Genomic DNA, 25,352 nt, shown 5'->3' with positions numbered 1-25,352 from the left:
TCTTTGTAATTTAAGAGAAAGCACTGAATTCTGTGGGTCCTGTATGTCTTTCATATTGGTTTAGAAAAAAGGAAAAAACTTTGAATAAGTTCAGAAGATGCAAAGAGTTGATGACCAATGATCTTGGTCAATTATATCATAAAAAATAAGTAATTCGGGGGGATACAGTGAAATCGTTAGGCTCTTTGAATGATATGAAGATGATTTTCAGGTTCAAATTAACTCTTTACATAGTTCTGGGGAAAAAATTCATGTTTTTCAGTTATTAAATATGAAAATTTATAATGTTTTACAAATACCTTGTTTAAATTTTGTTTTCCCTGAAAACTGAACTTTAATATTTCTACCTTCTCTTTCAGTTGATTCCTTTTATTGATGCAGTTCTCAAAGACCCAAGATTGCAAGATGGGCAGCTATTTAACCATTTGGCAGAAACTTTAAGTTCATGGGAAGCCAAAGCAGATTTGGATAAAGATGATAAAACAGCTTACAATTTGGAGAAAGTGCTACTGAATTTCTGGGAAAGACTGTCAGAGATCTGTGTTGAGAAAATCAGTGAGCCAGAAGCCGATGTTAAGTCAGTTTTGGGTGTTTCTAACCTATTACAGGTCCTTCAGAAGCCAAAGAGCTCCTTGAAGTTAAATAAAAAAAACGTTGATAAGGTTAGATTTGCTGATGAGATGCCCAAAAGTAATAAAGAGAATGAGAAATATGTCTCCTCAGAAGGAGAGAATAGTGAAGGCTCTGAATTAATGGCTGAACCTTCTCTCACTCACAGTTGCTCAGACCTTATATCACCCCTAAGGAAAAAACCTTTGGAAGACTTAGTCTGTAAACTAGCAGAAATGAGTGTTAATTATGTCAATGAACAAAAGTCGGAGCAACATCTAAGGTTTCTTTCCACTCTGCTCAACTCCTTCTCTTCAAGCCAAGTATTTAAAGTGCTATTAGGTGATGAAAAACAGAGTATTGTCAAAGCCAAGCCTCTTGAAATAGCCAAACTTGCACAAAAAAATCCCGCGATACAGTTTTTATACCAGAAAGTAATAGGTTGGCTAAATGAAGATCAAAGGAAGGATGCTGGTTTCTTGGTGGACATTTTGTACAGTGCCCTTTGTTGCTGTGATAATCATATGGAACGAAAAGCTGTCTTGGATGATCTAATTGAGGTATTACTGTTCTGTATCTTTTTATTTTCATTTATTTATTTATTCATTCATTCATGCATGCCTGCATGCAGGATCTTTGTTCCCCAGGCAGGGATCAAACCTGTGCCCCCTACAGTGGAAGCATGGAGCCCTAACCACTGGATCACCAGGGGGTTCCCTGTATCTTTTTAAACTATAGTGGTTTACACTGGCACACTGATTATGGATGAGTAGAACGAGACCTCTGTGGGGGTTATTTTGGGATTGTTTCTTAACTATGAATGTCAATTTAAAGACAATATATTCTTGATTGGGATTGGGAGGTATGTGAGACTTCTGGGTAGCTGTTCAGTAAGAGTAAATATGTTAAGATGACAAAAGCTTGGTAATAAAAGGGTAAGTTCTTTCAGTCCATACTTTTTAAAGCTGGACTCGCTAAAAAAATGTTTTAGTTTTGTAGTGGTTCCATGGTCACTTCATTTACTAATAAAAAGTTTTACCAGTTACTGTTTTTTCTAGCAGATTGTTTCTCTTTTTCTTCTTTTAGGTGGATCTGAAATGGAATTCTATGCTTCAGGTCATTGAAAAGGTATCTTAGAGATTTTTCCTCTTTTTTTTGTATTTATAAGTATAGAAAAATGAAACCACAGCTATATTCACATAATGGTATGTGATCAGGAGTCTCTGTTAGAGAATTTCCTTATTATTGTCACTTTCTTCTCATAATTTGAGAAGACATGGTGTCCAGCTTTCTATAGTATTATTTTTCTGGTTAGGAATATCAGGGAAGAATGAACAGGTTCTGGAAGATCCAGTGTCTCTTCCCTAGTGGGTAACAAAGGAAGAGGTAAGCATTTATCTTAGTTTATCTTTTAAACTAAGGTTTCTGCTGTTATCCTAGTTATTTTTTCTTCTGTAGAAATGGATTGAATGGTTCTAGCTTTGAGTAGAACGCATCAGGATATTAAGTTTGTTTTACCCTGGAATACTATACAGGCAAACTAAAGTCTTCCCACCTTTATTTAATTGCCATTTGACTAAGTAAGAAAATTAGTGATGAGAATAATAAAAAGAAATCAAGGAACATAATTCAGAAAAATTTTTAAATGGCTTAAGTATTCTTTCCTAATGAAGATGTAAATGATATAACATAACACTTTTCCAACCATAGAAATGTTATGACTAGCTGCCTAAAAGTCTTCCTTTTCGTAAGGAATTTTTTCATTATTTTAAAATTTTACATACATAACTCTAATTTACAAGTTTCTTTTTTTCTGTCTTTTAAAATTATGTTGAAAAAACATATAATTTGCCATAGTAACCATTTCTAAGTGTACAGTTCAGTAGCGTTAAGTTTATTCACATTATTGTGCAACCAATCTCCAGAACTTTTTCACCTTGTAAAATAGAAACTATACCCATTAAACAATAACTCCCTATTTCCCCCAGTAGTTTATTTTTACAAAATAAATACAGAGTATTAATTTACTCTTTTTCAATGGGAAATATAACTTACTAGACACACCATTTGAATTACTTTATTCAGTACCTCCTCTCCCTATAGGCAGGCTACAGGAAAAGCAAAATTATGAGAAAGCAGCTTGATAAGTCTAGAATCAGAGCAAAAGTATATAGTTAATAATTTGATACGATAAAGATTGATATATCCATTTCCAACTTAGGAATGTACCTGCCAGTAGTTCAGGTACATCTGTTTAGAAGACTCCTCTTCCTGGGCAGTGTTTGGCAGTTCATAGCCAGTGTTTGCTTCCTGTACTTCTGTGACTAACTAGTCTCCCTAACCCCTGTTAGATTCTTTCTGTGGATATGTTAAAACATTGAGAAGTTGGACTTCATGTCTTAATAACCTGAGAGACATTTTATTCAGAAGTTTGCTTTTTGGATTCTGTAGGATTCTATAAAATAGATTGGTTTTATTTGGTAAGCTGTCTTAGGAAAGCCAGTATTATAGCTATCTAAATTCTAGTTTTTCTTGTTTTTATGCAACCTCATACTTTATGAGCAGAGTCCTAAAGTCAGCTTCTTAAAAACAAACCTGACTTTTGTAACCAGAAAGAACCTTAGAGATTTTCTAAGTTAATCTTCATTTTTCAAATTAGGAAATAGGCCCAGGTTGGTTAAGAGCTTTGTCTAAGGTCATAAAGCCAGAATAGTGGTAAAGGTTGGGTTAAAATAGAAGCTTTCATTACCTACAGTTTTTTAAATAAGGAGATGAAACAGTTTTGGGGGCACTACCCAATCTGCACGTGGATTTTTTTTTTTTTCCAGATTGCTTTGAAATGAGCCAAGTTGCAAATTCCTTTCTTCTCAGCCCTTAAACCAAAAGAAGCTCTGGGAACATGGATCACCATGCTTTTGGGGGTGGATTTACAGTTTTTTTCCCTGCTTCCCCACCCCATGAAAATAAACCAGTTGCTGTCAGCTATCTGCCCCAGTAACTATTTCAGAAAATTTGGGCAAATGATAAGTCCCATTGTTCATATTGAAGTAATTTACCACTATTGTATGTTAATTGTTCTTTAATTTTAGCAAAATTAATGAAAAAAATTTAATATTTGTAGAGGATTTTAAAATCCATCTTTAAAGTTCATTCATTATTCATTGAACATATCTGCAGTGTTGATAGCAGGTATCAAAGAAGTTTAAGACAGTCTCTGCTCTCAAGGAACTTACAGTCTCATTGGAAACAAGACATACACAGATGAAACATTATAAATAATAATACAACCCAGTAAGTGCTCTAGAGATTCAGAGAAAAGCAGTGATGAGTATGGGCTGGCATGGATGGGGGAGACTTCACAAAGCAGGGGGGATTTATACTGAATCTCAAGTAATGGATGTGATTTTGATAAATAGAGAAGAGGGGGAATATTTATGGTTGGGAAGATAGCATGAACAAAGCATGGAAGCGTACATAAGCAAGGCTTAGTGGGGAATAGGGAAGATACCAGCCTTCTTAGAACTTGAGGAGGAGGCATGGGGGATGATGTTGAGGCCATGATGATGAAAGGAGGTAATATGGTACAAATAATATTTTGGCAAGTCTACTTTTTGATCTTGCTTCTAATCTTTGCTTTAATTTTATGGTTTTAGGCATGTTCTAGTTCAGATAAACATGCTTTAGTAACTCCTTGGCTAAAAGGAGATATCCTTGGCGAGAAATTGGTAACCTTGGCAGATCATCTTTGTAATAAGGACTTGGAATCCACAGTATCTTCTGAATCTTACTTCTCAGAAAGATGGTCTCTTTTAAGCTTGGTATTATCCCAACATGTTAAAAATGGTAGGTAAAAATATGGCTTTTGTTTTTTAGTAGGGAGGGAGTAGTTTTTTCACCTTTTGGGAGGATTCCATGCTGCTCAGTTTGCATAATATTAGTTGAGAATAACACGATTTAGTTCACTCACATATCTGAATTTTGTAAGCACCGTAAATGTTTATAAATCTCTGTAACATGACTTGGAAGATATTTAATACTTTTAGTTTTATATTTTAAAGGGTTTTGAATTTAGCCATTCACTCTAATTTTGTCTAGCATTGCTTTTTTACTTAATTTAAAACAGCTTTTTTTTAATGTGAGGGCTTTTATGCGTGGGGAACAGATTGATTTGTTGATGTGATTTTCTTTTATCTAAAACATAAACACCTTTTTTTCTTTAAGAAAAAAACACATGGAGAGACCAAGGTGGAATGTTAACCTAAAGTAAAGTATTAAAATACACTGGTTAAAAAATTAAAAACAAAGATTAAAAAAAGGAAAACACACTGTTAATATTTCTTGTATTTTGTCTGTTTGAATTTTTTTCTGTAGATTACTTGATTGGAGAAGTATATGTTGAAAGAATTATTGTTAAGCTTCATGAAACTTTATCCAAAGCAAAGAAATTATCAGAAGCTGAAAATAATGACTCATCAGTGTCTTTTATCTGTGATGTGGCCTATAACTATTTCAGCTCAGCGAAAGGATGCTTGCTAATGCCATCATCTGAAGATTTATTGTTAACTCTCTTTCAGTTGTGTGCTGAGAGCAAAGAAAAAACACATTTGCCAGGTAATAGCCTACTGCTCAAATGTTTTGTTGGGAATCTCCGGCTCTGACCTTCATAGTGTAAGTGCCCAGGCTTTATTAATTGAATCATAATGTGTTTGAACTTTGAAAGCGTTTTGAGTAAAGGACTACAAATCTTAAACACTTTCAGCTTTAGAAACCAAGTTAAAGATATATGTAGACATTATATCTAAAGTTTTTACTTAATATCAAGGAAATGGTTTTGGAAGGGGCCATGATAGATGAGTTAGAATCTTAGCTCCTTCACTCAGTAACTCTCGCAAGTTGCTTAATTTCTTGATGCCTCAGTTTCCATATTCATAAAGGGGGACATGAATACCTTCTTCTCTTATAGTTAAAGACATTCAATCTTGGTGTATAGTAAAATGAAATTGAGATTGCCTTTTTAAGGACTATATTCCTGTCTTATGTGTTAATTCAGAGTTATTTGTGAAAGGAATGTAAAAAATACTCTTGAAAAAAAAAATGCTGTTAATGGAGAGCCCTCCTCCCCAACCCTTTCTTTAATACTAACTTTTCTATTTGGAAAAGGTACAATATTTTTCATATCTCCAGAAGGGCAACTCTCTTATAAATAAGTTCAGAGCAGAAAAAAGCTGACTTTAAAAATCTTAGCATTTTTACATTTATATGGCATGAGTTAGCTTATATTATTGCATATTTATGACATAGTTATTTTGTTTTAGCCGTTGAACAGTAATTTTATGTTTTCTTAATGGTACCTTAAAAATCTCAGATCTGCAATGAGTTCTTTCAGACCTTTTGTACCGATGATAGTTACTTCATAGGGATTATGAATCACTGTTGACATCTTGATTTTAGACTTTCTTATCAGTAAACTGAAAAATACATGGCTCTCTGGTGTGAATTTATTGGTCCATCAAACTGGCGACACATATAAACAGAGCACCTTCCTACGTTTATCTGCTCTGTGGCTGAAAAACCAAGTTCAGTCTTCATCATTGGATATCACAAGGTAACCTTTTTTTGTGCTCAGTTGCAGAGTTATCTCTAATAATTGATCATTGTCCTTAATAAGATTCCATGATTAGTGTGAGTGCCTATGAAAAATGACGTGTTTGTTATGTAAGAAATCTACAGGATTCTAAGGGAAGATCCAAACAGATTTTTTCAAAAGGATTTTGTTTTAATGATCATCCATTTAAGCTCAGTTAATTGGAGAGTGATTTGTTCTGACCATAATAATTGATGGTCAGTGATGTGATAGGGGTGCTGCCCTGTGTCTTAGGCTGGTATGGATTGTAACCGTAAACTCTTACGGCCACCACGGACAGTGATTGTCCTTCATTGTTTATTTTTTGGGGGAGTCTGGTAGCCACTGTTGTAAGGGGTTGGATTGCAGATGTATTTCACATCTCATGCCTAAATCCATATGTAAAAATGAAAACTAAGAGAATGCATCCAGAGCTACTGGGGTTGGGTTAAATCTTTTTCTGATTATCATGCTCTTTTCATGGAATAAAGTAGCTATATTTCAGAAATATCTGATCTGAAATAGGTCATTCCCCTTCATTCTGAAATAGAAGCAGCACTTGATTTCAATTATAAAATGTTGGATAAAGTCCCCTGTTTGATTGTGTGTTAGTCACGAGGGGAGGGTGGAGGGGCCATTTACTTTTATTTTGAATTGTCTTTTTTGTTCAGGTAAACTGTTACCTGCCGTAGGGTATTTAATGTATACCAGGGTGTTCAAATTGGTTATAACATAACTGCAGTGGTTGAGTTATTTGCATTATTTGCAGTCTTCAGGTCCTATTGTCTGCTGTTGATGATTTGCTAAATGCACTTCTAGAGAGTGAAGATACTTATCTTCTGGGAGTTTATATTGGAAGTGTAATGCCAGACAACAGCGAATGGGAAAAGATGAGACAGTCTCTTCCTATGCAGGTACGTTTGAGATTGGAGAGTACTTATTTTATTCTGAAGTTTGGATTTCATGCAAGCTTAAATATTTTAATTTTATTCTGGGGAAGAAAAAAAGTAAATGAAATGAGTATCTTACTTTGTGTTTCTGCCTTTGAATGCTCCTGTGTTGGGTGTTTGCTCTTTGCAAGATACCAGTTGACACTTGGCAGTTGCCATGGTACAAGGTAAATAAGACCTTGTTCGGTCCTGAAGGAATCCTAAAGAAACACACACATTGATCATTTCTGTTCGTAGAAACCAAACTTCTAGGCTTCTGTGGTTTTACTAGTAAACTAGCAATAGCTTCATTTTTGAAGTTATTCTAATAACATTTTGAAGATATTTTAATAACTTTATTTTTGTTCCCTTCTTAATTGCAGAGGTAGTAATTAATTGAACTATTGAATGCTTTTGTGTATAATTTAATGTATTTTTTTTTACAGTGGTTGCATAGACCTCTTTTAGAAGGAAGACTGAGTTTGAATTATGAGTGTTTCAAAACAGATTTTAAAGAACAAGATACAAAGAAACTTCCCAGCCATTTGTGTACTTCAGCATTATTGAGCAAAATGATATTAGTTGCACTGAAAAAGGAAATAGTCCTAGAAAATAATGAGCTTGAGAAAATAAGTAAGTATATATGAGCATTCAGGTAAATACATATAAACATAAGTAAGTATATATGAGTATTCAGATAAATACATATAAACAAAAATCTTGAAGTAATTAAAATGTAATTTTGAAATAATTTTGATTATACTTAAATCTAAATCTTTAAAGAATCAAAAATCCTCAGCTCCTTTTAATTATTTTAGCAATGAGAACCTTGAGGACACTTAAGAGATGAATATTAAATTGCAAATCAAATGGAATCATACTGAGTATCTTGCTGTAGTCTTGTTAGCAATAGAGCAGAATTTGGTATAAGATGTTACTCTAGCTGGCATGACATCAGTATAAGCATATCCTATGGCACATAACCCTAAAGAAAATGGTTAAGTGAGTCTTGTGTTTCATCAAGGATTCTGAATTTTCAATTAATTTTTGAATCAATCTACCTTTGTATAGGGCTATAATTTTTTTCCCAGCAAGTGGAGCTTCAAATCTTGAATTTCAAAAGGATTTAAAAATTCCCCCATTCCAGGAAATGGTGTAGAATTGTAGGTAGCAGTGTGACCTGTACAATATGGCCTGAAAGGTGGAGGACTTGCATAATTCCTGTATCAGTCTTGATTGTGAGCCCTCAGCTGAGTACAGTTACTAGCGTAGGAGAATATTGTGCCCTGTGGAAGAAAGCTGGAACACCTCTCGTGGTGAGCGAACTCCACATGCAGTTGAGGTCAAGGAGATTAGCCTGCTGTTTACTTTACTCACAGAGTGAATCTGTCCAAAGACAACAATGGAAATTAGAGTAATAATTTTTGTTTTTCTTATCTGGAACTTGCAAGGGATGGGATTTGATTTTTGAACCAGGTTTCAAGTCTTCTAACTCCAAAATCCATACCTGGCTTTATAAAAGAGAGTTGTGACTAATTATGTATTGAAAACCTGTGACATGCCAGGTTTTGTGATACTTGGTCATTTAATTCTCACAGTAGTCCCATGAGGTAGATTTGTATCATCCTAGCTGATGACGATGTGTGCAGCTCATTTGAATCCAGACTAGTCTGTCACCAAGGCCCATGCCCTGTGTACTAGATCATGCTCTCTCCCATTTCTTAACACATTGACTTGAACTTCTCAGGTCTTGGGTCCCATAGTTGCTTATCCTGGATGCAACTTCTTATCATTTGTGGCAAAAATAGTAGGAAGATTCTTCCAGTATCTGTCTCTGATAACTTAGGTTACTGTCACATTCTTAACTAATCAGAAAACGGACCAAGTAATGTTTGGGAGAGGAGTGATATATTTTATCAGGTATTCTCAGCTTTCATTATAGTTGAACATCAAATAGTTGAAAATCAGTTCATAGATATTTTATTTATTTATTTATTTACTTACTAACTAACTTACTTACTTACTTACTTACTGCGCTATGCGGCACGTGGGATCTTAGTTCCCCGTATCAGGTATTTCATTTCATTATACTTGAACATCAAATAGTTGAAAATCAGTTCATAGATTATTGATTGATTGATTGATTGCGCTACGTAGCATGTGGGATCTTAGTTCCCCAACCAGGGATCGAACCAGCGCCCCCTGCGTTGGAAGTGCAGAGTCTTAACCACTGGACCACCAGGGAAGTCCCAGTTCATAGATATTTTGAAATTAGCGAGCACAACAATGTTAGGGAATGGGGGGGACAAGTGAAAACAGTTCAAAGGTCTGTTCACAAAATATACTCAGTAATGTGTTGTCCATTCTGTTAGTTGCAGAACTGCTCTATTCATTGCAGTGGTATGAAGAATTAGACAATCCACCTATTTTTCTAACTGGATTTTGTGAAATGCTTCAAAAAATGAACATTACATACGATAACTTACGTGGACTTGGTAATACTTCTGGCCTTTTGCAGCTGCTATTTAACAGGTAAGAATCTCTTTCAATTTCCATTTTTTTATGACTGTTTTGCTAGTTTATGGCTTGTGTCTTTAAAATGTAAGCCCACTTCATGCTAATCTTTGAATCAGAGGGTTTATCTAAATTAATCCCAATTCTTAATGATAAATACTTTGTGGATACTAAGTACTTGATTTACTCTTCTGGTGAGATATTTGGACTTTGCCTGTGTTATTAAATCCATAAATACATTCAAGGGCCAGATGACAATGAAAGAAATAGAATCCTGTAGAAGTTGTTTTAATTTGTCATATGTAACACATCCTTCCACTACTCTAAATTTAACCTTTTACCTTGCATGTTGTTGCAGGTGTGTCTTAATATCATAACCACAAAACCCTCTCCTTTAGACGAGGAAGTAGGTATGAAAACAGAGTTGTTGTAGAGGTTATAGCAGTTTGATGGTTAGCTCGTTGAAATTACTGTGTTGAACTGCTTTCTCTTGAAGAGTTTTTCACTTGCCTGTAGTATTTTTCGTATGCTTTGCAGTATCAGAGGCCCCAGGCTGAACAGGTCTTCCTTTCCAGTCCCACTCTACATACTTGACACTCAGAACTTTCCTCAGTGGATATCAATACCTCCTTGCTTTCTCAACTTCAACAATCCTCGGTGTCCTCTGGGATATGTCCTCTTTCCAGCTGCAACCTCTGGTCCTCAAGCTTAATCTTTAAGGTCATCTCCCCTATTGGAACTTGAGGGGCTTTGGGATTGCCTTGGATGAGAGCTCAATATCAGCTGTAAAGGAGTTTCAGAAGTTAAGTTCCCAATCCTTTTGGTAACAGCAGTTGTTTGGGTGCAGAAGTGCTGTGTGAATTGATACCCTTACAAGGTGATTTATTTAGTTCTGTAAAAGGAATCCAGGTAAGCATTGTTTAAAAATCTTAACTACACTTTAAAAACAGAATTTTTTTTCCTCTTTTAGATCCAGGGAAAATGGCACCCTTTGGTCTCTTATTATTGCTAAGTTGATCCTTTCCCGAAGTGTTTCATCTGATGAAGTAAAACGGCATTATAGGAGAAAAGAAGGGTATTCTTCTTGAAAATACTTTTACTTTGAAATTTATTATGAGTGGTCACTTTGGCAACCCCAAACTAACAAACAGTCTAATGAATCAGGAAAACAAGACTTAGGAAATGAGGAAATTAAAGAAAATGAGACTTAACAATTTAAATTGCTTTAGGTTGTGGACACGTCTTTTTTTTAATAAGAATTTTTAACGTTATAACATTTTGTTGAGGAATTTTATATGTGCTATAAATAATTAGCATTTCATAAATTTGTTCTCTTTTCCCCAGAAATCTCTCTGGTAGAATCTATCTCCCTATCCTTCCATCACTTTATTTGCTAAATGGAAATGATAAGGAAAGTTACTTACTCTTAACTCTATTCGATATCCTGTGATAGGAAAAGAATATGAAAAGAATGTATATATACATATAACTGAGTCACTTTGCTGTACAGCAGTAATAAACACAACATTGTAATTCAACTGTACTTCAATAAAAAATAAATTTCAAAAATTAAATTAAAAAAAGGTTACTTTTAAATAAGGATCATCCTATTGACATATATTCTAAAAATGCAATAAATGTGTTCTTAAGACAAATAGTGAGGTTGGACATACTAGAGATTTACTAGAGTTGATCATACTAGAGAGCTGAGCATTCAAATTAAACACCTAGCTGAAATTTACCAAGAGGCATTTTGAATTTACTGATTTACCAAGAAGAATTCAGAAGTTATATGTATGTGTGTGTATTCTGGTACAGTAGAGTTGTAAGCTAAATTTTGATGTTTTTAATCTTATTTAAAAATTTAAAAAATTTATTATTACTATTTTTTTAGAAGAATTTATATATATATATAAATTTATTTATTTGGCTGCATTGGGTCTTCGTTGCTGCACGCAGGCTTTCTCTAGTTGGCGATGAGCGTAGGCTACTTTTCATTGTGGTGCACGGGCTTCTCATTGTGGTGACTTCTCTTGTTGCAGAGCACGGGCTCTAGGTGCACAGGCTTCAGTAGTTGTGGCACGTGGGCTCAGTAGGTGTGGCTCACGGGCTCTAGAGCGCAAGCTCAGTAGTTGTGGCACATGGGCTTAGTTGCTTCGCGGCATGTGGGAATGTTGCCGGACCAGGGCTCGAACCTGTGTCCCCTGCATTGGCAGGCGGATTCTTAACCACTGTGCCACCAGGGAAGTCCTAAATGTATTATTTTGAGTTCAGTTATTAATGTGGATTATAGGTTCACATGTAATTATAAAAAATACAGGAGCTTCCCTGGTGGCGCAGTGGTTGAGAATCTGCCTGCCAATGCAGGGGACACGGGTTCGAGCCCTGGTCTGGGAAGATCCCACATGCCGCGGAGCAGCTGGGCCCGTGAGCCACAACTGCTGAGCCTGTGCGTCTGGAGCCTGTGCTCCGCAACAACAGAGGCCGCGATGGTGAGAGGCCCGCGCACCGCGATGAAGAGTGGCAGAGTGGCCCCTGCTTGCCACAACTAGAGAAAGCCCTCGCACAGAAATAAAGACTCAAAAAAAAAAACAAAGAAATTCTGTGTACCTTTCATTCAGTTTCTTCCAGTGGTACCAGTTTGCATAATTTTAGTACAATTTCCCAACCAAGAGAATGGCATTGATACAATTCACTGACCAAGTTTACTTGCACTCACGTGTTTGTGTGTGTGTTCTGTGTGGGTTACCACCACCATATTACAAGCTACAGAATAGTTTTCTCATAAGGATCCCCTATGTTACCCTTTCTTGCCAAAGCCACCTCCCCTCTTGCCATTCTCCTCACCTCTGACAAACAATAATCTGTTCTCTATATAATTTTATCATTTAGGAATGTTATATAAACGGAGTCATATAGCATATGATCTTTTGATGTTAGCTTTTTTTTTTAAAGTAATTTAATTAATTAATTTATTTATTTTTGGCTGCGTTGGGTCTTCGTTGCTGCGCATGGGCTTTTCTCTAGTTGCAGCGAGCAGGGGCTACTCTCCGTTGCGGTGCGTGGGCTTCTCATTGCGGTGGCTTCTCGTTGCAGAGCACGGGCTCTAGGCGCGTGGGCTTCAGTAGGTGTGGCTTGCAGGCTCTAGAGCGTAGGCTCAGTAGTTGTGGCACACGGGCTTAGTTGCTCCGCAGCATGTGGGATCTTCCTGGACCAGGGATCAAACCCGTGTGCCCTGCATTGACAGGCAGATTCTTAACCACTGCGCCACCAGGGAAGTCCTGATGTTAGCTTTTTTTATTCAGCGTAATTTTTAATTTTTTTCTGATTATAAAAGTCATAGGGAATTAACTAAAGAAGTATTAAAACTAATTACAAATGAGATGGACATATACTTGACATACAGAAATCAGTATCTTTCTTATTTACCAGTAATAATCAATTTAAAAATGGCATAGGAAAAAAGAAATTCTGTTCACAATGACAACAAAACTGTAAATACCCAGAAATAAATTTAACAAAAATTTAAAATTATAAAACTTAAGATCACAAAAGAAGGTGGGACAATAAATTATAAAAATTGTATCGGGCTTCCCTGGTGGCGCAGTGGTTGAGAATCTGCCTGCTGATGCGGGGGACACGGGTTCGAGCCCTGGTCTGGGAGGATCCCACATGCCGCGGAGCAGCTAGGCCCATGAGCCACAATTACTGAGCCTGCGCGTCTGAGCCTGTGCTTCGCAACAAGAGAGGCCGCAATAGTGAGAGGCCCGCGCATCGCGATGAAGAGTGGCCCCCGCCTGCCGCAACTAGAGAAAGCCCTCGCACAGAAACGAAGACCCAACACAGCCATAAATAAATAAATAAATAAAAATAAAAAAATTTTTAAATTGTTGTATCTATAATTTAAGTGTAATGTCAATCAAAATTTCAGCAGAATTTTTTGAAAAACTTGACAAACTGTTCTAAACATAGTATGCATTTGAAGGAAAAAAATGCTTAAGAATAGCTGGGACATTTATGAAAGAGAAAAGTGAAAAGGACTTGCCCTACCAAAATAATAATTAAGCAGTATGAAATTGGTGAACACACAGATCACTGGATCAAAATATAGAGTCCAGAAACCAGTCCACACATATATGAAAATTTAGTTTTTGATACAGGTGGTCTTTCAAATCAGTGAGATGAGTCAATAATAAATGACATTAGGAAAATAGGACATGTGTTTGAAAAAAATTGTGAGACCCACTCCCTTACATTATACATAAAAGTAAAGCCCAGATGAAAACTAAATGTAAAGAACAGACCTATAAAAGTATTAGGGGAAAATGAGACTATAATCTTGGCATGGGGAAGATCTTAAGCAAAGCACAAACCCAGAATCCATAAAAGAAGCAATAGATATCTGATTTTGTAAAAACAAAAACCTTTGTGCCCATCAACAGATAAATGGATAAACAAAAATGTGGCATATACATATAGTGGATATAATGGAATATTATTCTGCCTTAAAAAGGAAGGAAATTCTGACATGTTAAAATGTGGATGGGGAGGGAGGGTGGGAGACGCCACAGGGAGGAGATATGGGGATATTTGTATATGTATGGCTGGTTCACTTTGTTATACAGAAGAAACTAACACACCATTGTAGAGCAGTTATACTCGAATAAAGATGTTAAAACAAAATGTGGATGAACCTTGAGGACATATGCTCAGTGCAATAAAACAGTCACAAAAAGGCAAATGCTGTATGATTCCACTTATATGAGGTACCTAGCATAGTCAAATTCATAGAGACAGAAAGTAGAATGATGGTTGTTAGGGGCTGAGGGGAAGGGAGGTGGAGAGTTCTTAATTAATGGATAGAGTTTCAATTTTGTGAATGAAAAAGTTCTGGGGATTGGTTGCACAACCATGTGAATGAACATAACACTACTGAACTGTACACTTTAATATGGTAAATTTTACATAATGTGTATTTTACCACAATTTAAAAAGAGAACTTCTGTATGATAAAAGTACAGTAAGCAAAGGTTAAAGGGCAGGTGGCAAAATGGAAGAAAACACTTGCAAATTAATAAAGAATTAATATTCATAATATATAAATAGCTTCTATTAATAAAACTATTCAAATTGAAGAATGTATCTAGGACTTGAACAGGTAATTCATAGGTGAAATAGTCAAAGGTAGTTCATTTATGAAATGTGAAATACAAAAGAAATACAAATTAAAAGTAGTACATTTTATCTACCATATTGCCAGGAATTAAAAAGAGTCATTAAGTGTGCAGCTAACCAAACTTGTACAGTTTTAGTGAAAATGTAAATTGATTATGCTTTTTTGAAAAGCAACTTGAAATTATCAAAATATAATACACTCAAATCCTTTGATTTTGCAGTTCTACTTCCAGGAGACTAGCCTAAAGAGGTATTTGCACATATGCAGAATAGTATCTGCTCAAGGACAGTTATTACAGCATTATTTGTAAGAGCGAAAATTTGGGGGGAAAAACCTAAATGTCCACTAATAGGGAAATAGTTAAATTATGATAGTGTGGAATATTTGGGTTTTTTTTTTAGATTTATTTTTGGCCGCGTTGGGTCTTCGTTGCTGCGCACGGGCTTTCTCTAGTTGCGGCGAGTGGGGGCTACTCTTCCTTGCGGTGCGCGGGCTTCTCATTGCAGTGGCTTCTCTTGTTGCGGAACACGGGCTCTAGGCGCTCAGGCTTCAGTAGTTGTGGCACGCGGGCTCTGTAGTTGTGGCTCACAGGCTCTAGAGCGCAGGCTCAGTAGCTGTGGTGCACCGGCTTAGTTGCTCCGCGGCATGTGGGATCCCTGGTTTTGTTTTTAATCTAGTTATGTAGCTTTAAAGTGGAAAGAATGGACTTCCCTGGTGGCGCAGTGGTTAAGAATCCGCCTGCCAATGCAGGGGACATGGGTTCGAGCCCGAGTCTGGGAAGATCCCACATGCCGCGGAGCAACTAAGCCGGTGCACCACAGCTACTGAGCCTGCACACCACAACTACTGAAGCCCGCACGCCTAGAGCCGGTGCTCCGCAACAAGAGAAGCCACCGCAATGAGAAGCTCGCACACCGCAACGAAGAGTAGTCCCCGCTCACCACAACTAGAGAAAGCCCGCACATAGCAATGAAAACCCAATGCAGCTAAAAATAAATAAATACATAATTAATTAAATTTTAATAAATAAATAAAGTAGAAAGAATACTTTATACCTATATGTTCTGATGTAAAACAATCTACAAAGTACAGAAGTGTATATACTTATATACAAAGTATATAAGCTGCTGCATAGCACAAGGAGATCAGCTCCATGCCTTGTGACGACCTAGAGGGGTGGGATAGGGAGGATGAGAGGGAGGCTCAACAGGGAGGGGATATAGGGATATATGTATACATATAACTGATTCACTTAGTTGTTCAACAGAAACTAACACAACATTGTAAAGCAATTATACTCCAATAAAGATATAAAAAAAAAGACAATCTACAAAGTATATAAGTGGCAAATAATACAAAACTTAGGTAAATAAAACCCAACTATATATGTGCACATATATGAATATCAGTTCATACAAACAACATGCAGCTAGTACTCTTTAAATTGAATCAGTAGACTCTTAAAGAGAGCATAATCATGTATAATTTTTAAAAATTATACATGGGGAAAGTTATTTTAAAAATTAGAAACGTGAAAAAGAGAAAGAAGCAGCAAAAAATAATTATCCACAGTTTCGTCATCCAGAATCAGCAAGTGTCAATCTCTTTCCTAGTTTCTTTTTTTTTTCTCTACAATTATTTTATATAGTGGAAATATTAGTCTTTCTGAATAGTCTGAATAAGAAGAATTTTCTGAAATAACTAAATATTTAGGATAAATATAATTCATACCTTTTTTTTTTTCTTTAAACAGTTTTTTTCCACTAACAGAAGGTAACATGCATACCATTCAAAGTCTCTGTCCATTTTTGTCAAAAGAAGACAGGAAAGAATTCATTGCTCAATGTATACCTGCCCTTTTGGCCTGGACCAAGGAAGATGTTTGCAGTATTAATGGTTAGTTGCTTGGTAATAAATATTTCACTAATTATTGCTTGAGATGAAAGAAATGTTTCTTAATATCTAAATCCAAATCTAGCAGAGATGAATTATAGTTAATTTTTTTCCTAGTTTATAATTATTCTATATAACAAGTTGACTCAGTAGGACGAGTGTCATTGGAGAGTGGCTGTTACCATTTTGCAGGTCAGAAATGCTGCAGCCTTTCGGGAAGATTCACAACCACAGATACCCTCTAATCATTTCTTTTCCATGTACAGCTTTTTTTAGCTACGCGTCATCTCTCCCTAGTCAACCAGTGATTGAACTTACAAAGGCAAAAGAGGGAACAGCTTTTGTTATGTTTTAAACTTTTCGGACATTCTGTACTCTATTAGTTCATTTGCTTATTAGTTTAACAAGCACTTACTGACCCTGGCTATGTGGCAATTCCTTTTGTAGAGAAGGTAGACATAAAGTTGTATGATAACTGACGTAGCAAAAAGATGTCATATGTGTGGAAGTGCAGAAAAGGAGTTTTCTACATGGCTTTGAGATGTTCTGGCTATTTCACAAAGAGAAATATTTCAATGGAGTGATGAAAGATAGTTTTCCATATGGACACAGTTGGGAAAGGTATTCCAGGTACACAAAAACATAGGAGAATGCAGATAGTTCATTTTGGTTGACATTTAAGGTAGAAAGTTGGGGACAAAGCTGTTAAGGTGCACAAGAATATGGATTTTTGAAAAACATCATAAAGGCCTAGTTTTGTCAGTTATGGAGTTTGGACTTTAAGCGGTAGGAGGTAAGGAGCTATTGGCCCAAGTTAGGTAGGAAGGTAGTAAGACTATCACATTGACGTTAGAAAGGTTATTTTGACAACTGTGTGAAGGGTGAATGTGAGAGAAGAGAGATTAGGGGTAGAAGACTAGGTAGAGAGCTATGGGAATAATCATGATGAGAGATAAGAGAGCTTGAATCAAGGCACAGATGGAAGAGAGGAGATGGAAATGAAAGACGTAGGAAGTAGAATTGAAGGGGTTCTGTGATTATATTTCTGGACTGGGTATATGGAAGTACCATTAGGCCTTATAGGAAACCCTATAGGAGACTTGAGGATTGGAAGGAGGTTGGGGAAGGAGTATACAGGGAGCTAATATTGAGTTTTAGACACATTAGGTTAAGGTGTCTTTGGAATAAATACTAAAATGGAGATTGTCAGTAAGCAATAGACTATTGGCTGGATGGAAATACTGCTTTCAAAGTCCATGTCACGTAGGTGGTAGTAAAACCGTAAATAAGTATGAGCTTGTTTAGGGAGAGTGAAGAGTGAAAAGAATATCAAGGGAACACCAGTACATAGATTTAATGAGTATGTGGATGGAGGCACATTTGAGAATAAGGACTAAAGATAAAAAATAAGCAAAAGCAGAGTTTTAGGTAATATTCATCACCCGTTAAATGCCACAGTCCAGCCATTGGCTTTGGCATTGTTGGAATGAATAGTGGTGAGAAAATGGGAGCAGATAGTCTGTTCTGCGTGTTTGGCAGAAAGGGATGTTGAAAGAGGTGAAAGCCGGAGATGAACACAAGGTCAAAGGGGAAATATATGTTGTGGGGACGGAGGGGGAATAGAAAATAGAGACGGGATAACTGACAATAGCTCCCACTGAGAAGGTGAGAGGGGAGGGCATGTAGGGCTGGATCTAGAGCAGTTAGAAGATACCAACCACATATAGGTGGAGACAAGATAAGGAACGGTGTAGGATGGACGCACATGTAGGTATAGAGGGGGTTGGGAACTTCATGGCTTCATGTCTCTTTAGGTCATTTAATAAGTAAAAACTGGATTGTAGATTTTAAGAAGGGTAGGGAAAGTTTGAAATAGTGGAAGAAGAATATGTCCATCAAAGAACACAATGAAACAGAATTGCCTTGATAGCACAAAGGGCCAGCCGGTGTCAAAAATAAACTTTTGTGGCATTAAGCTTTACCGTTGAGCTCACTTATATAGTTAAACTGTGGGATTAGGTTGGGATTTGCAGTTCTGGAACAGGGATACAGTTGAACTTATTGTGCACGGAAGAGAGGATTACCTAATGGAAGTGTAGGTGATTCCTCCAGCACGGGCTATAACTGAAGGATGGCAGAGAGGGGGAAGGGGCAGGAGACAGGAACACGGTGCCACACAGCTGTGTGCTGTTCACACAGACCAGAGGTGCCCAGCTGTGCAGAGGCCAGCAGGAACGGGAATGTTTTTAAGATTTGACGGTCAATTTTGCTCTTCCAGCCAAAGTGACAAAACAGAATTAGCTAAGAAATACTTTTCAGTTATTAGAAAATCAGTTGTTTCTGATTAAACTTGAGCCTCTTCTATTTTGTCAGGAAGATTTTTTAAAAAATTCTTCCTCAGCCTTTAAAGGAAGATTACATTGTTATTAATTAATTAATTTTTGCTTTTTCCCTTGGTTCCCATTTGCCTACAGGATAAAAACCTAAATCCTTAGTTTGGTCTATAAGACATTTTACAATCTTACTGCAACTATTTCTCCGGTTTTACCTCTTTTGCTTCCATCCTGGACCCTGACCATGCTAAATTCTCATGAATTTTGAACACTGTACTTTCTTACAACTTTGTGCCTTAGCATTCCTTGGAGTGTCCCTTTTCTAGGCTTGCAGACTTTGATTTTTTGATAAATCCCAGTTCACACACCAACTTTAGGAAGCCTCTTCTGACTCAATCTGATTTCCTGTTCTGGGCTCTCAGTTTTTGGCCATATTATATTCTAATTTGTTAAGTCTGCCAATACTGCTAGATGAGTCCCTTCAGAGACTGGATTTTGTTCAGCTTTCTCTCCCCAGCATCTAACATTGTACCTTGTATTCACTCATTTATTTGTTCTTCATTTAGTCAGTCAAAATAAACGTCTCTGGATCTCAGGCATCATGCTAGGGGGACATATGCTAGTGGTAAGTAAAACAGACAAGGTTCCTGCTCTCACGGAGCTTACTTTCTAATTAAGATAATAAGTAAACATGTACACCTAGGGAATAAGGTCAATAATATTTTAACAACCTTCTATGGTGATGGATGGTAACTGGTCTTACTGCAATGGTGATCATTTTGTAATGTATAAAAATATCAGAAAAGCTATGTTGTACACCTGAAACTAATATAACATTGTATGTTTTAATAAAAAGGTAGAGCTCCTCCCCCCAAAATAAGTAAATAAACAAACAAACGTTAGTGCTATAAAGGCAACAAATAAGTGATATTAGAGAAATGAGGAGGTGCATACTTTGTATACTTGGGAATTTCAGTGTGGAGGCAGTATTTAAGCTGAGAGTTGAAGGATAAGGAGGAACCAGGGATACTAAAGAGTAGGGAACCCTTAAGAACTTTCCAGACATAGTAGATGCTTACTGAGTGAATGTATGAATTAGGAAACAGTATGTTCTATCTTCCAACTTTATTTAACTTTGCACTCTAGCTAAGGTTTGTTTGTTTTGAGAGGTAGGTATGCTGAATAAGTCCTATACTTAAGAAAACAAAAAAGTAGCATAGGTTAGTTTAATGCACAGTATCATTTACTTGCTTCCCAGCTTCCCTTCCACACTTTCTTTTCTGTGCTGGGCATGGAGACAGGGTCCCTGCCCTGTGGAGTTTATAAGCTCATTCGTTGACTCTTTCATGTAAGCCCTAATTTTCAGAGTTCTTAACCTGGACACTTGTGAAGAAAGTTTTTAACCTATCTCAAAGTAGACTTTCTTTTTTATAGTAGCAATACAATTAAAAACATTTTTATTTTGCTTTAGGAGGTTTTGGACATCTCGCCATTTTCAATTCTTGTCTGCAAACCAAAAGCATAGATGATGGAGAGCTATTACATGGTATATTAAAAATTCTGATAACCTGGAAGAAAGATCATGAAGATATTTTTCTTTTCAGTTGGTAGGTAATACTTTATACAGTTTTTTTCCCTCTATTTATGATGTGGACTGAGATTATGTATCTTATAGTCACAGTTTTGTAGAGCAATAAGATGGTAGACATTTCAGTCAGTCTGTTGTAAATATATGAGATTTAAATGTTTCCACTTGAATGTCTATGTAATTCTTCAATGTTTTGTTTTTGTCTTTATCACAGTAATCTGTCAGAAGTAAGTCCAGAGATACTGGGTGTAAATATAGAAATAATCCGGTTCCTTTCCCTATTTCTGAAATACTGCTCATCTCCTTTGGCAGAGAGTGAATGGGACTTCATCATGTGCTCCATGTTGGCTTGGCTGGAGGTAGATTAACCTGCTGGGTCATCACGGCTACCGGGTCTTCGTGCATATCTGTGTACCAGAACTATTCGCTAATCTTCTTCAAGTAACGATTGTAGTTAGCTCCTTTGCAAACGTTTAAACACTTTATAGATATGTTCCACACCAGCTACTACTTGACAGATCAGTAAAATGATGGAGGTTTAATGTCTGTCAAAATCATTCAGTAACAAATCTGCTAATTGCTTTTAAAATGTTCTCTCCATTAGCTCATTCTGGCATAATATTTGCAATACAGCCCATTAAGGTTTTATCTTTTCATGACAAGTTTTTAGGTCTTTTGGTTCTAATTAAATTATTCTTAAAATGTACTGTTTCAGTATTGCCAGAGTAATGCATTAAAGATTACGCAAATTCAGAGGGAATTAGTGTTCTTTTTATGACCCAAAGCAACCAGATGTGTAATACTCATGGGCTGTCACATAGCAAGTCAGTCAGGGTTGAATTTGTCTGAATCTCTGCTTTGCCTGCTGTTAGCTGTGTGGCTTAGAGTATTAAAGTTTACCTAGTTGAGCCTCAGTTTCCTTATTTTAAAATAGTTTAACAATGCCCAATTACTAGGGCTCCTGTAGGGCTCCTGAGAAGATTATAAATGTGCTTTTAATGTACTCAACTTGGTAAATGGTAATTGATAATATTTTCTTTCATAGTTTTAGAAATAAAATAGAACATTTCAGAATAAATGGATTGATTCTATTGATAATTCCTAGTATTTAATTTTGAAACGAAGTTATTTTGATGTAAAATATATAAATGTCTTCTGAGACTATGCATTTCAACTGCTTCTTTTCAAATTTAGAGAAATGAAAGGGACTTTTCTTTATTGCCTTGATTTGTAGTATTCTAGAAGTCTGCTTACTTATTTAATTTTTGTTTCTTCAGACAACGAATGAGAATCAGACATTGTATTCTGTTCCACTTGTACAACTGTTTGCCTGTGTCAGCTGTGATTTGACCTGTGAACTCAGTGCTTTTTTTGATTCCACAACTCTGGATACCACTGGCGGTCTTCCTGTAAATCTAATCAGTGAATGGAAAGAATTTTTTTCTCCAGGCATCCACAGTTTGCTTTTACCTCTTTTGGTAACTGTTACAGGCAAGTGAAAAAGGGAATAATAGTGAGATTCATTGAAAATGACTTGTTGAAAAGTTAAAAAAAAAACAAAAACTCTGGATGTTTAAGTCACACAGTGCAAAATAGTAAAAGAGCCAGAGAGAAAGCTTGGCATCTCAGAAGCATCATATATGCTTCTGCTTTACAGACAAGAATTGAAAAATGGCAAGACATCTGAAGACCATTGAAAATTAAAATAATACTAATTCAGATAACAAGAATAGAGTTTTTTAACTCACATGTCTTTTTTTTTTAAGGATGAGATAATAGAAGTCATTAAATAGTTGAGATTATCTGAAATATATATTCAGTTCATGTTTCTAGTTAGGACTGCTTTAATGTTTGTCAAGTTTTTATTTCATTTTCTTAAGTAACATTTGGTTGTCTGTGAATGGGTCAAGCTGTATTACTCACTTTGTTTTGGGGTATGAATATTTCTTTCCTTTTTGTCATCAGGAGAAAGCAAAGATACATCTGAAACATCATTTCAGAATGCAATGCTGAAGCCCATGTGTGAAACATTAACTTATATCCCAAAGGATCAGCTATTGAGTCAAAAACTCCCTGCAAGATTGGTTGCTGGCCAAAAAACAAACTTGCCAGAATATCTCCAGACTTTGTTAAATACATTAGCCCCATTACTCCTTTACAGAGCTCGACCTGTGCAAATTGCTGTTTATCATATGCTATACAAGTAAGAATTCTTTCAATTGAATCAATGTCATGGTGTTCTAAAAAAATGGAATATATATTTAGCTTTAACTTTTAGTCATTAAAAAAAGTCACAGTAAGAACAACAACAAAGTAAGCTTGACTATGCATTTCAATAACAGGGATGCCAAGTTTTTGATCTTTTAGGTCACTGTTCTCCATGCACAGTTTACATTTAGATAGTCCTGGCCATAATGGGTTATTTCAGAAAAAACTCAGTAAAAAAAATATACTCATTACAAAATAAGTATTGGTCTTTCTGCTTTTAAGCGTGATTTAACAGTGAACCGTTTAATATATTTAAATATCCTAACTTCCAGATTGATGCCTGAATTCCCGCAGTATGATCAGGATAATCTAAAGTCATATGGAGATGAAGAAGAAGAACCAGCCTTGTAAGTTTCTTTTTAATACAGAGCTTCTTTGACTTACGGGCTTACATCCCAATAAATTCATTGTAAGTTGAAAATTGTGTTGAGTCAAAAATGCATTTGAGGGCTTCCCTGGTGGCGCAGTGGTTAAGGATCTGCCTGCCAGTGCAGGGGACACAGGTTTGAGCCCTGGTCCGGGAAGATCCCACATGCCGCGGAGCAGCTAAGCCCGTGCGCCACAATTACTGAGCCTACGCTCTAGAGCCTGTGAGCCACAACTACTGAGCCCGCATGCCTGGAGCCTGTGCTCCCCAACAAGAGAAACCACCACAATGAGAAGCCCACGTACCGCAGCAAAGAGTAGCCCCCACTTGCCGCAACTAGAGGAAGCCCACGCGCAACAACGAAGACCCAACACAGCCAAAAATAAATTAATTAATTAATTTTAAAAAATGCATTTGATACCCCTAACCTACTGAACATCAGCTTAACCTCACCTACTCAGCCTCAGAACACTTACATGAGCCCACAGTTGGGCACAATCATCTAACACGGGGACTTCCCTGGTGGCGTAGGGGTTAAGAACCCGCCTGCCAATGCAGTGGACACTGCCAGTGCAGGTTCGAGCCCTAGTCTGGGAAGATCCCACATGCCGCGGAGCAACTAAGCCCGTGCGCCACAACTGCTGAAGCCCGCGCGCCTAGAGCCCCTGAGCCACAGCTATTGAGCTCGCGTGCTGCATCTACTGAAGCCCACGCGCCTAGAGCCCGTGCTCCACAAGAGAAGCCACCGCGGTGAGAAGCCCGCGCACCGCAACGAAGAGTGGCCCCCGCGCACCGCAACGAAATGTGGCCCCCGCTCACCGCAACTAGAGAAAGCCCGCACGCAGCAACGAAGACCCAAGGCAGCCAAAAAAAAAAAATCATCTAATACAGAGCCATCTTATAAAGTGTTGAATATCTCATGTAATTTATTGAATACAGAATGTGAAAAGCGGAATGGTTGTCTGGGTAAGAATGGTTGTGAGTGTATTCGTTGTTAAGCCGCGTGATTGCGTGGCTGACTGGGAGCTGCAGTTCGCCACCACTGCCCAGCATCATAAGAGAGTAGTGTACTGCACATCGCCAGCCTGGGAAATGACTAAAATTCTTAGTGTGGTTTCTATTGAATCCTTATTGCTTTCACACTATTGCAAAGTTGAAAAATTGTAAGTCAAACCATCATAAGTTGGGGATCATCTGTAGTTTGCTTTATTAAATTCTCATAATCCATCATAATGACTTTAGAAGACTGAGGCAATACAAAAGCTCTAAATTTAGAGTATATGTTCCTTCAGATCTTGTAAGTTTATCTGTAAGATACAAATGAAATTTAGAGTTCACCCAAAGAGATAGTTACTCTCTCTTCTTAATTGTTCGTAAATCATTTTCAGTTTGCTACCATTTAGTAAAACTGTCTTTGGCCACATGGGAGCTGTGGAAAGAGTATATCAATTCAGAGATCTATTGTGCACCCCTTTGTGCAAAGTATTAATTAAACGTTGAGGGGAGAATACAGTGTTAGGTAAACAGTATCTTGAAGAGTTTATAATCTAATATAGATGACATTACCCTATAATAGAAGACAGTGTATGACAAGTGCTAAGAAAACGGATGATGTTAGAGGGACACAACTGCTGTGCCAGGAAGAGAAGACATTCTCGTGAAGAAGAGACATTTATGCTGGACCTTTCAGATTAGGGAACATTTTAGTAGGGCAGGGAAAAGTTGTGCGAACACCATGTGCAAAGGCATTGAGGCATGAGTGTTCAGGAAATGCTTGGGGAATATTGAGTAGTTGCCATTTAACGTATCTTTTAATTGTCTAGATCTTCTTCCACTGGAATATAAGCTCTGTGAAGGCAGACATTTTTGTCTCTTGTTCCTGGCTATATTCACAGACCCGGGGATTTTGGCCTAAAACAGTCATGAATAGTGCTCATTTGTTGAATAAAAGTATAAATGAATATGTGTGGAGTAGGCAAGGAGGGTAGAGTGGAAGATGAAGCTGGAAGGGTAATGAAGGGCCTTCAAAATGACATTTTCTAGGAATCGGGG

General features: G+C 36.9%; 1 protein-coding gene across 2 annotated transcripts in view; it reads left to right on the top strand.

The window, feature by feature from the left end:
• LTN1 (listerin E3 ubiquitin protein ligase 1) overlaps window positions 1-25,352 on the top strand; it is a 71,373-nt gene that overhangs the window by 33,812 nt on the left and 12,209 nt on the right. For both annotated transcript variants that reach the window (XM_036850215.1, XM_036850214.1), the window contains 15 exons: window positions 360-1,169; window positions 1,696-1,737; window positions 4,263-4,452; window positions 4,981-5,220; window positions 6,061-6,214; window positions 7,002-7,146; window positions 7,608-7,794; window positions 9,534-9,693; window positions 10,646-10,750; window positions 16,605-16,747; window positions 20,549-20,684; window positions 20,880-21,024; window positions 21,943-22,156; window positions 22,631-22,868; window positions 23,206-23,280. In XM_036850215.1, coding sequence (XP_036706110.1) covers window positions 360-1,169; window positions 1,696-1,737; window positions 4,263-4,452; window positions 4,981-5,220; window positions 6,061-6,214; window positions 7,002-7,146; window positions 7,608-7,794; window positions 9,534-9,693; window positions 10,646-10,750; window positions 16,605-16,747; window positions 20,549-20,684; window positions 20,880-21,024; window positions 21,943-22,156; window positions 22,631-22,868; window positions 23,206-23,280 — 2,984 coding nt within the window. The remainder of the gene's footprint in view (window positions 1-359; window positions 1,170-1,695; window positions 1,738-4,262; window positions 4,453-4,980; window positions 5,221-6,060; window positions 6,215-7,001; window positions 7,147-7,607; window positions 7,795-9,533; window positions 9,694-10,645; window positions 10,751-16,604; window positions 16,748-20,548; window positions 20,685-20,879; window positions 21,025-21,942; window positions 22,157-22,630; window positions 22,869-23,205; window positions 23,281-25,352) is intronic.

Source organism: Balaenoptera musculus, chromosome 4 (genome assembly GCF_009873245.2).
Source record: "Balaenoptera musculus isolate JJ_BM4_2016_0621 chromosome 4, mBalMus1.pri.v3, whole genome shotgun sequence".
Lineage (NCBI taxonomy): Eukaryota > Metazoa > Chordata > Mammalia > Artiodactyla > Balaenopteridae > Balaenoptera > Balaenoptera musculus.
Note: the sequence above shows the minus strand (reverse complement) of the source record. Positions and strands in the feature narration are given on the sequence as shown.